General features: G+C 38.6%; 1 protein-coding gene across 6 annotated transcripts in view; it reads left to right on the top strand.

Annotated features, from left to right (window-relative positions):
- The window catches only part of EPS15 (epidermal growth factor receptor pathway substrate 15), a 136,660-nt gene that overhangs the window by 30,401 nt on the left and 93,883 nt on the right, over positions 1–12,376 (top strand). For 5 of the 6 annotated variants that reach the window (XM_058552387.1, XM_058552389.1, XM_058552388.1 and 2 more), the window contains exons 2-4: positions 6,979–7,020; positions 10,838–10,927; positions 11,880–11,927. In XM_058552387.1, coding sequence (XP_058408370.1) covers positions 6,979–7,020; positions 10,838–10,927; positions 11,880–11,927 — 180 coding nt within the window. The remainder of the gene's footprint in view (positions 1–6,978; positions 7,021–10,837; positions 10,928–11,879; positions 11,928–12,376) is intronic. The other variant, XM_058552390.1, reaches the window with a different exon arrangement.

Genomic DNA, 12,376 nt, shown 5'->3' with positions numbered 1-12,376 from the left:
GTGGTTTTGTTTGCCTTGCAGAAGCTCTTTAGTCTGATGAAGTCAGTTTGTTTATTTTTTCTTTTGTTTCTCTTGCCTGAGTAGACATGGTATTTGACAAGATGCTTCTAAGACCAATGTCGAAGACGGTACTGCCTATATTTTCTTCTAGGAGTTTTACGGTTTCATGTCTTACTTCAAGTCTTTAATCTATTTTGAGTTAATTTTTGTGTATGGTGTGAGATAATGGTCTGCTTTCATTCTTTTGCATGTGGCTGTCCAGTTTTCCCAACACCATTTATTGATGAGACTTTCCTTTGTCCATTGTATATTCTTGGCTCCTTTGTCAAAAATTAACTGTCCATAGATGTGTGGTTTTATATCTGGGCTCTCAATTCTCTTGCATTGATCTGTGTGTGTGTTTTTGTACCAGTATCATGCTGTTTTGATTACTGTAGCTTTGTAGTGTATTTTGAAGTCAGGGATTGTGATGCCTCCAGCCTTGTTTTTTTTCCTCAGGATTGGTTTTGCTATTCGGGGTCTTTTGTTGCTCCATGTGAATTTTAGGATTCTTTACACTGTCTCTGAAGAATGTCATTGGGATTCTGATTAGGATTGCATCGAATCTGTAGATTGCTGTAGGTAGTGTGGGCATTTTAACTATGTTTATTCTTCTAATCCAGGTGCATGGAATATCATTCTGTTTCTTTATGTCATCGTTGATTTCTTTCAATAATGTCTTATAGTTTTCATTGTATAGGTCTTTCACCTCCTTGGTTAAATTTATTCCTAGATATTTTTTCTTTTTGTTGCGATTATAAATGGGATTGTATTCTTGAGTTCTCTTTCTGTTAGTTCGTTATTAGAGTATAGGAATGCAACTGGTTTTTTTTGTTGTTTTTTTTTTGTTGTTGTTTTGTGAGGAAGATCGGCCCTGAGCTAACATTTGCCAATCCTCCTCCTTTTTTTTGCTGAGGAAGACTGGCCCTGGACTAACATCCACGCCCATCTTCCTCTACTTTACATGGGACACCGCTACAGCATGGCTTGCCAAGTGGTGCGTTGGTGTGCGCCTGGGATCCGAACCTGTGAAACCCGGGCTGCCGCAGCGGAGCGTGCGCACTTAACCTCTTGCGCCACTGGGCTGGCCCCACAACTGGTTTTTGTAAGTTGATTTTACACCCCGCCACGTTGCTGTAGTTTTTGATTATTTCTAATAGTTTTCCAATGGATTCTTTAGGGTTTTCTATATATAGAATCGTGTCATCTGCAAATAGTGAGAGTTTCACTTCTTCCTTTCCAGTTTGGATACCTTTTCTTTTTCTTGCCTAATTGCTCCGGCCAAAACCTCCAGTACTGTGTTGAATAAGAGTGGCAAGAGTGGGCACCGTTGTCTTGTTCCTGTTCTCAGAGGGATGGCTGTCGGTTTTTCACCATTGAGTATGATATTGGCTGTGGGTTTGTCATATATGGTGTTTATTATGTTAAGGTACTTTGTTCTGCACCCATTTTATTGAGAGTTTTTATCATAAATGGATGTTGGATCTTGTCAAATGCTTTCTCTGCATCTATTTAGATGATCATGTGGTTTTTATTTCTCATTCTGTTAATGTAGTGTATTACATTGATTGATTTGCAGATGTGGAACCACTGTCATTGCCTGTTTTATCTTGACGTCTACTTTGTCTAATATAAGTATGGCAACACCTGCTTTCTTTAGTTTGCCATTAGCTTGGAGTATTGTCTTCCATCCCTTCACTCAGAGCCGGTGTTTGTCTTTAGAGATGAGATGTGTTTCCTGGAGACAGCATATTGTTGGGTCTTGTTTTTTAATCCATGCAGCCACTCTGTCTTTTGATCGGAGAATTCAATGTATTTACATTTATATTGATATATGAGGGCTTAATACTGCCATTTTATCGCTTGTTTTCTGGTTGTTCTGAATTTCCCTAGTTTCTTGTCCTGTATATTTCCGACTGCCAGTTCAGTTTGCTGTTTCTCTATGATAGTTTTCTCATTATTTATCATTTGTGTCTCTGTTCTGATTTTGTTTAGTAATTACTGTGAGGTTTGTATAAAAGATCTCATAGATTAGATAGTCCGTTTTCTGATAGCCTCTTATTTCCTTAGTCGAAGCAGGTTCCATCCCTTTCCTCTTCCCCATCTAAGTTATTGTTGTCACAACTTATTCTGTTTTGTGTTGTGAGTTTGTGATTAAAATGAAGTGATTATAGTTATTTTTGATGCTTTCCTTCCATTTTCTTTTATGTTATAATTGTTTGCTAACCTGTTCTGATAGAGAGCTGCAATTTTCTGATTTTGTCTGTTTATCTCCATGCTCAAGCGTTGGTAAACCCTTTCTTTTTTTTTTTTTTCAGGTATAAGGGCCTTCTTGATCATTTCTTGTAGGGAGGGTCTTGTGGTGATGAACTCCCTCAGGTTTTCTTTATCTGGGAAAGTTTTTATTTCTCCATTGTATCTGAAGGATGGTTTTGCTGGATAGAGTATTCTTGACTGAAAGTTTTTGTCTTTCAGAATTTTGAATATATCATTCTACTCTCTCCTAGCCTGTAAGGTTTCTGCTGAGATATCTGCTGAAAGCCTGATAGGGATTCCTTTGAAGTTTATTTTCGTCTATCTTACTGCCCTTAATATTTTTTCTTTGTCATTGACTTTTGCCAGTTTTACTAATATATGCCTTGGAGAAGGTCTTTTTACATTGATGTAATTAAGAGTTCTGTTGGCTTCATTTACATTTAATTCCAGCTCCTTCCCCAGGTTTGGGAAGTTCTTAGCTATTATTTCTTTGAACAGGCTCTCTGCTTCTTTCTCCCTCCCTTTTTCCTTTGGAATACCTATAATCCTTATGTTACATTTCCTAATTGAGTCAGATATTTCTTGGAGAATTTCTTCATTTCTTTTTAGTCTTAGTTCTCTCTCTTCCTCCATCTGCAGCATTTCTGTATTTCCTCAAAGTTACTAATTTTGTCCTCTATAATTTAGTTCTGTTACTTAAGGACTCTAGATTTTTCTGTATCTCATTCATTGTTTTTCAACTCCAACATTTCTGATTGTTTTTTTTGTATGGTTTCAGTCTCTTTTGTGAAGAATTCCCTCTGTTCATTAATTTTATTCTTGAGATCATTGAACTGTCTTTCTGAGTTTTCTTGTAACTCATTGAGTTTCTTTCTGGTAACTATTTTGAATTCTCTGTCATTTAGATTGTAAATTTCTGTGACTTCTGGATTGATTTCTGAGTACTTGTCATTTTCCTTCTGGTCTGGAGTGTTAATATACTTCTTCATCCTATTTGGTGGGATGGACTTTTGCCATCACATGGTGGTAGTATCTGGGCACAGATTCCACCTGGGGGGCAGGAGCTGTATTTTCTGAGCCCTCTGTGACCCCTGGCACTTGTGCTTGTCCATTGGAAACTGTGCTGACAGGGACCATGTGCCTTTGCCCGCTGGCCAGTGCTGCTTTACACACGTAGGCACAGGCACTCTGGTGGGGATCCCGTGCTCTGGCCGACCGGCTGAGCTGGTGTGCCAGGCAAGGTGGGGGGGCTTTCTTTTGCGGATGTGAGCCTGCTTGTTCCTGCTCTGTGCTCACTGTCTGCCTGCCTGGGCTGCTCAGCTTGGTGTGGATGCCCCTACAATTCCTTAGCCACCTTGGCATGGAGTGTTCCCATAGACTGGGAGGCAGCTCTGCGAGTGCAAGTGTTCCCACAGAGGGCTGCCTTTTTCCCCTTCTCCTCTCAGAATCGCGTGCCGGCCACTGCCCAAGGTCCTGCGTCCTAGATCGCTGCCACTTGAGAGGGAGAGGAGATCTGCTTACGTCCTTCCACTGCCTCCTGGGGTGGTCCAGCACCCCTACCTTCAGATGTGTGGCTGTGTGGATCTCTCAGACGTCTGATGTGTTGTGTGAATGTCCTCTCTTTGTTTATGAATGTCCTTTTCATTGTAACTTAGGGGGGAGAGACTAAGGGAAGAGCTCACTCTGCCATTATGCTGATGTCACTCTCCCATTTATAAATGTTTACAAGTTGCAGCTAACTCACTAACAGTGATGACAGTAGAGCTCCATAATAAATAGAAATAGCCTCAAACGTTTAATGCAAATTCTGTCTATCCGTTTTCTGGAGAAACAGAACTTTAGTACTTAATTTTGCATTAAACATTCAGTCTCTTCTTTTTAGCTCATTGCTCCTGAAAGGGCTTATTGGATAATAAAAAATGATTGCCAAACAACAAAATAAATAAGCAGTTGTAGATTTATACCATATAATAAATGACGAAGCCACCTCAAGAGTTTTCAGACTATTGACTCCTTGCACGTACTTCATTTGTACCTAACCTGTAATTTCCTACTAACTTAGCCAGCTGGTGGCCTGGTGCATCTTGTAGATCGTTGCACATGTCACTGTACTGACTGGCACATCAAATAGCCAGCAGGAGCGCCAGTGCCAATACTTTTTTCACTACCTTGCAAGGCTATAAGGAGGTAGCTGTCCATGGTTGTTTTTGTCTGAGGATACTTTTCAATGAATCTTCTTCATGCTGTCCTTGAAAAGAAGGTGTTAGTTATGTTGTATCTATAAAAAATCAGGAAAAAAAAGATGGAATTATCACAGTCTTCTTTCAGATTTCATCACTCGTTCAAGTGGTTAAATCACTTACACGCTACTATCTGATACCTTGGACAGAAGCTAGATGTATACAGTAGAGGTGTACTAAATCCATTTTGGTGTATTTTAATGTAGTGATTAATAATAATAGTTCATTTAAGAAAATGAGAAACCTGAGGTAAATGGTAAACTGGATGGGATATGGGGACAACAGGTTGTAAATCGAGACTGTCCTGAACAAACTAGGGCATATGGAATCAGCATGGTATTGTGAAAGATGCATGGAGCTTGGAGTGGGACAGACCTGTGTTTAGGTCCAGGCTCTGCCATTTAAAAGCTTGGACAAGTGACCTCTCTGAAACTAGGTGTAATAGGTTTCTCCAGAGAAACAGAGCCAATAGGATACACACACACACACACACACACTCCTATTGATTGATTGATTTTAAGAAATCGGCTCATGCAGTTCTGGAGGCTGGCAAGTCCTAAATCTGCAGGGCAGGCCAGCAGGCTGGGGACCCGCGGAAGAGCTGAGTCTGAAGGCATTCTGGAGGCAGAATCCCTTCTTCCTCAGGGGATCTCAGTCTTTTCTCTCATGGCCTTAACTGATTGGATGAGGCTCACCCACATTATGGAAGATAATCTGCTTTACTCAAAGTTTACTGATTTAAATGTTAATCATGTCTAAAAAAATAACTTTACAGTAACATCTGGACCCGTGTTTGACAAAACAACTGGGTACCATAGACTAGCCAAATTCACACATAAAATTAACCCTCACACTAGGTTTCCTCATTTGCAAACTAGGATGATAATATGTGGCTCACAAGGATTAAGTGTGGTAGTATTTATAAAGCCCTTAGCAAAATGTGTTCTCAAAGTAGGCACTGAATGAATGTTTCTTTCTTAATCCAGTTTTGTACCCATTAAGACTATAGGCTCAACCTTGATGCTTGAAGATTTTTTCCCTGTTTATCTTTGTATTTCTAATCAAGACTCCCTTGTCCCTTCATCTACTTAATAAATCCTGTCAAATCTATCTTATAAACTTTTCTTCAAATCATACCCTTCTTTTCTGCCATTGCCTCTGTTCAGATTGTCTACTGGGCCATTAAAACTATTTCCTAAGTAGCCCTCTACATTTCATCCTACTTTCCCTCTTTATATATAAATAATCACCTAGAATTAATACTCTAAGTTAATAACTCTTGAATTTGTCCTCTTTTTTATCTTCATTTTCTTTACTTTTACAATGGCAGGTGAAGCCCTTCGTAAGTTGTCTTCTACAAAACTTCACAATCTTATCTCCAATCCCTGTCACCATTCAGACTCCTTGCTATTCTTTTCAAACATAACCGAGCTTTCTGTTGATTGCATGCATTTGCACATGCTGGTACCTCTATATAGACTCACCGTCTCTCCTTCCCCTCATACTTCAAATTCTTGTACTGTTGTCATCCCCATGAAGCCTTCCTGGATTCCCTTCCTGGTTCCATAACACTCGTACACATTCATATATAGGCAAAACTGAGCCTTCAAACATTGATACTCTTCAACTGCCTTTCAGATGAGAGAATCAATCTGTTCATCAGCTGACCCCAAGGAGCCTTTTGAACTGTGGTGTGAGTTGAATGGCACTCCTTGCCTAGAAGCATTTCAGATCTGATGATATCAGTATCATCATTCTGTACATCAGTTTGTGTATTCTTTTTTTTTTTTGTTCTTCCAAGGAAGATTAGCCCTGAGCTAATCTGTTACCAGTCCTTTTCTTTTTTTGCTGAGGAAGATTGGCCCTGGGCTAACATCTGTGCCCATCTTCCTCTGCTTTATATGGGACGCTGCCACGGCATGGCTTGATAAGTGGTGCGTAGGTTTGCAACTGGGATCCGAGCCTGCGAACCCCAGGCCGCCAAAGCGGAGCACGGGAACTTAACCGCTACGCCACCGGGCAGGCCCCCCATTTGATTATTTTATTGAAGTGGTTTTTGAGTTGTATTCGTAGGTACCTTGGGCACTTCGGTGAAGGATGAATGCTTAAGGATTTGGGCCTTTCAACTGTCTTTAACCAAAGCATTTCACCCCTAATTTGTGTTTTGGGTTTCTGAGTTAAATTTTACATGAGGAAAAGAGTTCTGATGTCAAAAATAATTTTAAGATTCTTGTTTTATTTCTTATCTACCTTATTCTCAGTCATCTATGTAGTTGCCTTCATTCACTCCCCCTTCTGCCGCAAAAGAAACAAAACCAAACTTTGAAATCAAGGATATTTTAATCTTATTCATCGTTGTTGCTCAGATATCTGTTGAATGAATGCAAATATATTAAAGAAGTTATTGAATAGCGTTTAATTTCTAATTATTTATTTGTTTTAGTTATCAAGTGGGAATCCTGTATATGAAAAATACTATAGACAGGTAAGATTTTTGTTTCTTTGTCTTCTTAGATTGAACATAAAAAATACTTTCTTTAATTTTATTTATTTTCTCCCAAAGCCCCAGTAGATAGTTGTATGTCATAGCTGCACATCCTTCTAGTTGCTGTATGTGGGACGTGGCCTCAGCATGGCCAGAGAAGTGGTGCATCGGTGTGTGCCTGGGATCCGAACCCCGGGCCGCCAGCAGCAGAGCGCGCGCACTTAACCGCTAAGCCACGGGGCCGGCCCTAAAAAATGCTTTCAACTCTTGATTGTATACATGCAGATTACTAGCCAGGTAGATAAATTTGACATGTCTTGTTTTCAGTTTCTTGTGCTTTAGCCTCCTGCTTTGAGTACTTAATGCTTTTGACAAGCTCTCAGAAAGATGATTAAGCCCAAACATTTAATTGTCTTAAATATCTATCTTTTTTCTTTTTTTTTTGAGGAAGATTGGCCCTGAGCTAACAACTGTTGCCAGTCTTCCTCTTTTGGCTTCCCAAAGCCCCAGTACCTAGTTGTGTATCATAATTATAGAGTTGTAGCTTTTCTATAGGGGACATCACCTCAGCACGGCTTGATGAGTGGTGAGTAGGTCCGCGCCCAGGATCTGAACCCTGTGAACCCCGGGCTGCCAAAGCAGAATGCGTGAACTTAACCGCTGTGCCACTGGGCTGGCCCTTAAATATCTATCTTAAAAATCCATATAACATTAGATATGTTCATCCAGATATAAATATCCAAATTAATTTATAAGCCAAATAGAAATGACTTTCATATTGTTTTTAAGACTTATTAAAGTTTAATTTTCACAAAATTAAAACCATGACTCTCATACAAATATAAAATGAACATGTGTCGAGGATATTTTATTCAACTCATTAATTATTGGGAGAACCAGTAAGATGTAAAAATGAGAATATGAGTTATAGAGATTTATATTTGGCACCAGACAAAATTCATTGGTATAAACAGGAATCATTGCATTGCTATCCGTTTTCTATTATTTAACCTCCTGCCCTACAGAATGTAAAATAACCTAGTCGGTAGAAAGTCAGTTAAGGGTGCATACCATAGATCAGATAATCTAAGGGTATAGACAGTCTCATTTGCCTGTTTCCAAATATTGGATCATTTTTCCTAACAATCTCTTCCTCACTTTCTGATCATGATGACAGAAAAGGCTAGTCTCTTTATATTTGGCTTGGCTGTCTACTTAGTTGCAGCAAATGTTAATGAACCATTATAGGTCTTGAGTGTAACTTGCAAATCTAGAGCCACACTCACTTTTTAAAAACTTCGATCGCCAAAGAATTAATTTCTGCCTGAAATTTCTAAAGAATCTCAGATTGTACTTTTTAAAGCCTCTGTTATTTGTTCCTCTATCTTGAGGCTAGGATTCAAACCTTACAAATTCCCTCCCCCCTGTTTCACCTGCAGTACATATAAATATGAGTGAATTTATCTCATCTTGAGGTTTCCCATTTCTGCTTAGGTTCCTGGCCTGCTATGTGACCTTGCTTTACTACCTGAGAGACTGGGACCTTATAAACCAGGTTGCGGGCCAGTTTTCTTGAGAGGGGTTTGTAGACATTGGCTCCACATAAAGTCAATCCTTGTTCCTTGATAGTGGCTTGTTCTATCTGAATAAAAGAAAATCATTCTCAAATATGGCCTTGTTTTGCAAAGTCAATTTACTCAATTATATCCTGATAAAAAGAAGAACAAATTATTATTTAACCTATGTAATAATTATATTATCATAAAAAATAAGGACATTCAGTTAAAGGGGTATTTTTTTGAATTCTGAAAGGTCAGTGAGAATCAGATACCATTGAAAACTATTTCTTTCAGTTTACAAAAGCAGAGCTTACTAAATTGAGGGTAAGAGAGTGTGTAAGAAAAAGAAAGGGCTTTTCCACATGTCCGTTAGAAGATAGAATATTAACGGGGCCGGCTTGGTGGCGCAAGTGGTTAAGTGCACGCGCTCCGCTGCAGCGGCCTGGGGTTCGCCGGTTCGGATCCCAGGCGTGCACCAACGCACTGCTTGGCAAGCCATGCTGCAACAGCGTCCCATATAAAGTGGAGGAAGATGGGCACGGATGTTAGCCCAGGGCCAGTCTTCCTCAGCAAAAAAAAAAAAAAAAAAAGGAGGATTGGCAAATATTAGCTCAGGGCTGATCTTCCTCACAAAAATATAAATAAATAAATAAACAGAAAATAGAATAAATAATAAAAATAATACCAACAATATTCCAAGTAAATAACCATAATTAAATTTTCCTCAACAGTTCATTCACTCCTGTGTAGTTAATTCTTGGTCCCCTGCACCTTGGGTCAGGAGTTTGCTTTCATCAAATATATCTACTTCCAGACTGCAAAGAGTTCTACAAATTCTGACTTACTCCACCAGTACAGTGTTGAAGTTAAGTGATGTCAGCTCAGAAGTCTTTACCCAAAAGTCTGTATTTTCAAGTGTTGTTAATTCAGAGTACGTGCGTGAGGCTTTGAGACTGTCTGTCTTTGTTGAAGACATGATTCTAGCTGGTAGCTTATGGCAGAGCCTTTAGAGAAGCATCAGAGTAAACAGAAACTGCCTGTAGATGACAAAGACTAAATGGCTGTGTTTAATTTATTATAGGAACCAAAAGAATGGAAGATAGTAAAATTCTTTATTGGATTATAGTACATAAGTATTTCGTAAGAGTTTGATCACTGTTTTCCCTGAGTGCCTCTATATTTAGGCTATGCTGGGGGTAGGTCCCCCCTGCCCCCCGTCAGGAAGTAGGCAAAGAAGAGGAGTTCTGGAGAATTCTAGAGGCAGGTTTTCCAACCCTTTTTGTATTTCCTTGTTACCCCAAATTTGCATTGGGCAATTCTTTCTTTTTGGCTGAGTGCCTGATTTAACCCATGTTCTAGCACTTGAAAGAAGGGATTTTTCTTTTGCTCCTTTGCTAGGGTTCGCCTGTCTGGAATGCTTTGTATATGTTTACAAGCAAACTAATCTTCTAACTAAACCGGAAAGACATCTAGCTCGCAGATAACTTAGTATCATGTTACATTGCCTGTGACTTTTTAAAATTTACTTTTCGTTTTTACAAAATAGAACTTTAAGAAATCTTGACAGAAGTGAGAGTGATTATTTTTTTGAACTGTTTTTCTGTTCTTGGTGACCTCATTCTGTCTTAAAGGAAAGTCCCCATCAGTTAAAATGATGTGTCCCTTAAAGTGCTTTAGGAATCTAACAGTTTTAAAAATGTCTTTTTAAGTGTATTATGGCATCATTGCTGGTTTTAGAGCTGATATTACTTTGATTTTTTTTTTAAAGTGTTGCAGTTTCTAAGAGTAAGTATAAAAGCAGAAGTTAATGATTTTAGGATGTTTGAAAAATCAGATAACACATGTAGCTATTCCCATTTGTGAAAAGACCTCTCCAGGAAATGCCCTTTTCCTCCTATTGCCATTTGTGTTTATTGGAATTTAAATGGCAACTGTAGAAGACTTGGAGTCAGATATGTGTTAATGTTATGACTCTACTGATTTGCTCTACTTCCCTCTGAGCTTCAGTTTTCTCATTTGTCTAATGGGCGCGGTCAAAACACTTTGTAGATTGCCCGTGCTGTCTAGATGGTACTCTATACTCATGTGGGCTTTGCACATATTCCTTGACCTTTTGTTAGTCAAAGGATTCTTGTTCCGTTTTTGAAAAAGCCAGTTCCCAAATCACAGGGAGGAAGGCAGGTAAGTGATAATTTTGTCTTTGTTGTCAACTTACGGTTTGTATCTTTTCAGGTTGATACCAGTTTGTATCTTTTCAGGTTGATACCGGTAATACTGGAAGGGTATTAGCTTCTGATGCTGCTGCTTTCCTGAAAAAGTCAGGGCTTCCAGACCTGATACTTGGAAAGGTAGTATTTGTTCACTATAACTAGATTATAATGAGTATTTAGTAATGTAGGTGAATTGGATGCAAATTCAGAAATATGCTGTCAAGAAACTTAGAAGTTAGAACTAAGTCATAGAAGCAGTTATAGTAATGAGGTGGAAGGAATTTGTGGTATAGTGATTTACCCCCTTGAAAAGTAAAAGTAAGGTGTTTTTTAGATTTTTATTAAACAAATTACTTTTTAGTAGGATGAAATGAGTAAGTAATAGTACATTTGGCTATTGTGGGGAGAAATAGTGCAGACAGGGACCCTTGCCACTCACTCAGAGTTGGCTGTATCCCTACTTCCTCTATTATAACTGTCTCTAACTTGTGTTTAATACGTGGTGAATAGAGTGGGGGATGAGAGGCTTAGGAAAGAGCACAAAGAGGTGGAAAGTCCCTCTCCTGGCTTGATCTCCTTTCGAATCCTTATAGATGATATTGCTATGTATTCAAAATCCTGAAAAATAATCATTATTAATAATTTAATTATTCACAAACAAACATATTCACAAATATTATAAATAACAAATTATTCACAACAATAACTATTTCAACTTGCCCCTAAGAAAGAATATCATCTTATAAGGGTCTAAATTCAAGGTAGTATGTTCTAGTAGAAAGAGCATTGGACTTGGAGTTAGAGCTTGGGTTAATGAAAATGGCATTGGACTGGAAGTTAGAACCTGGGTTTCACTTCTTTCCCTGATGCCTTGAATGTTCTTGAGTAAGTCACTTAACCTCATTGGGCCTTAGTATCTTTGTGAATGATTGCACTAAATTATCTTTAAGGTTTCTTTCTACTTTTAATTCTGTGATTCTTAAATCTGAGTACCAAAGAGCATGAAGTTGTAAATTGCAGGGATTTAATTTATCTTTATGATAATTTTTGTTTAAAATATAGATTGATACTTTTTTTTTCTAAATTTCAGATTTGGGATTTAGCTGACACAGATGGCAAAGGTATCCTGAACAAACAAGTAAGATTCAGAGAATTGATTTGAAAATATTTTTGAGTGATTCAGAATAAAAGATAGCAGTTTTTTGTATTTTTAAACTAAGAATTGGTTTTTTCCACCAGTCGGGTTTTGCAAGGTTAAGTGTCATAACAATGAAAATATTTCCAACCAGTAGACATTAAAGTAACTAATTCCCAAAGATTAGTGTTAGTTTGGTGACATTATTCTTCTGGAGTGTCTTAGTCTGTTTGGGCTGCTATAACAAAACATCACAGACTGGGTGGCTTATAAATAGCAGAAATTTATTGCTGACAGTTCTGGAGGCTTGAAGTCTGAGATGAGAGTGCTAACGTGGTCTGGTGAGGACTCTCTTCCAGGTTGCAGGCTTCTCGTTGCATCCTCACATGGTAGAAGGGGCTAGGGATCTCTCTGGACCCTCTGTTTATAAGGCACTACAGTCATGCACCGCA

The sequence above is a fragment of the Diceros bicornis genome, chromosome 13, assembly GCF_020826845.1.
Source record: "Diceros bicornis minor isolate mBicDic1 chromosome 13, mDicBic1.mat.cur, whole genome shotgun sequence".
NCBI classification, from domain to species: Eukaryota; Metazoa; Chordata; class Mammalia; order Perissodactyla; family Rhinocerotidae; genus Diceros; species Diceros bicornis.
This window is presented reverse-complemented; position numbering and strand designations above follow the sequence as displayed.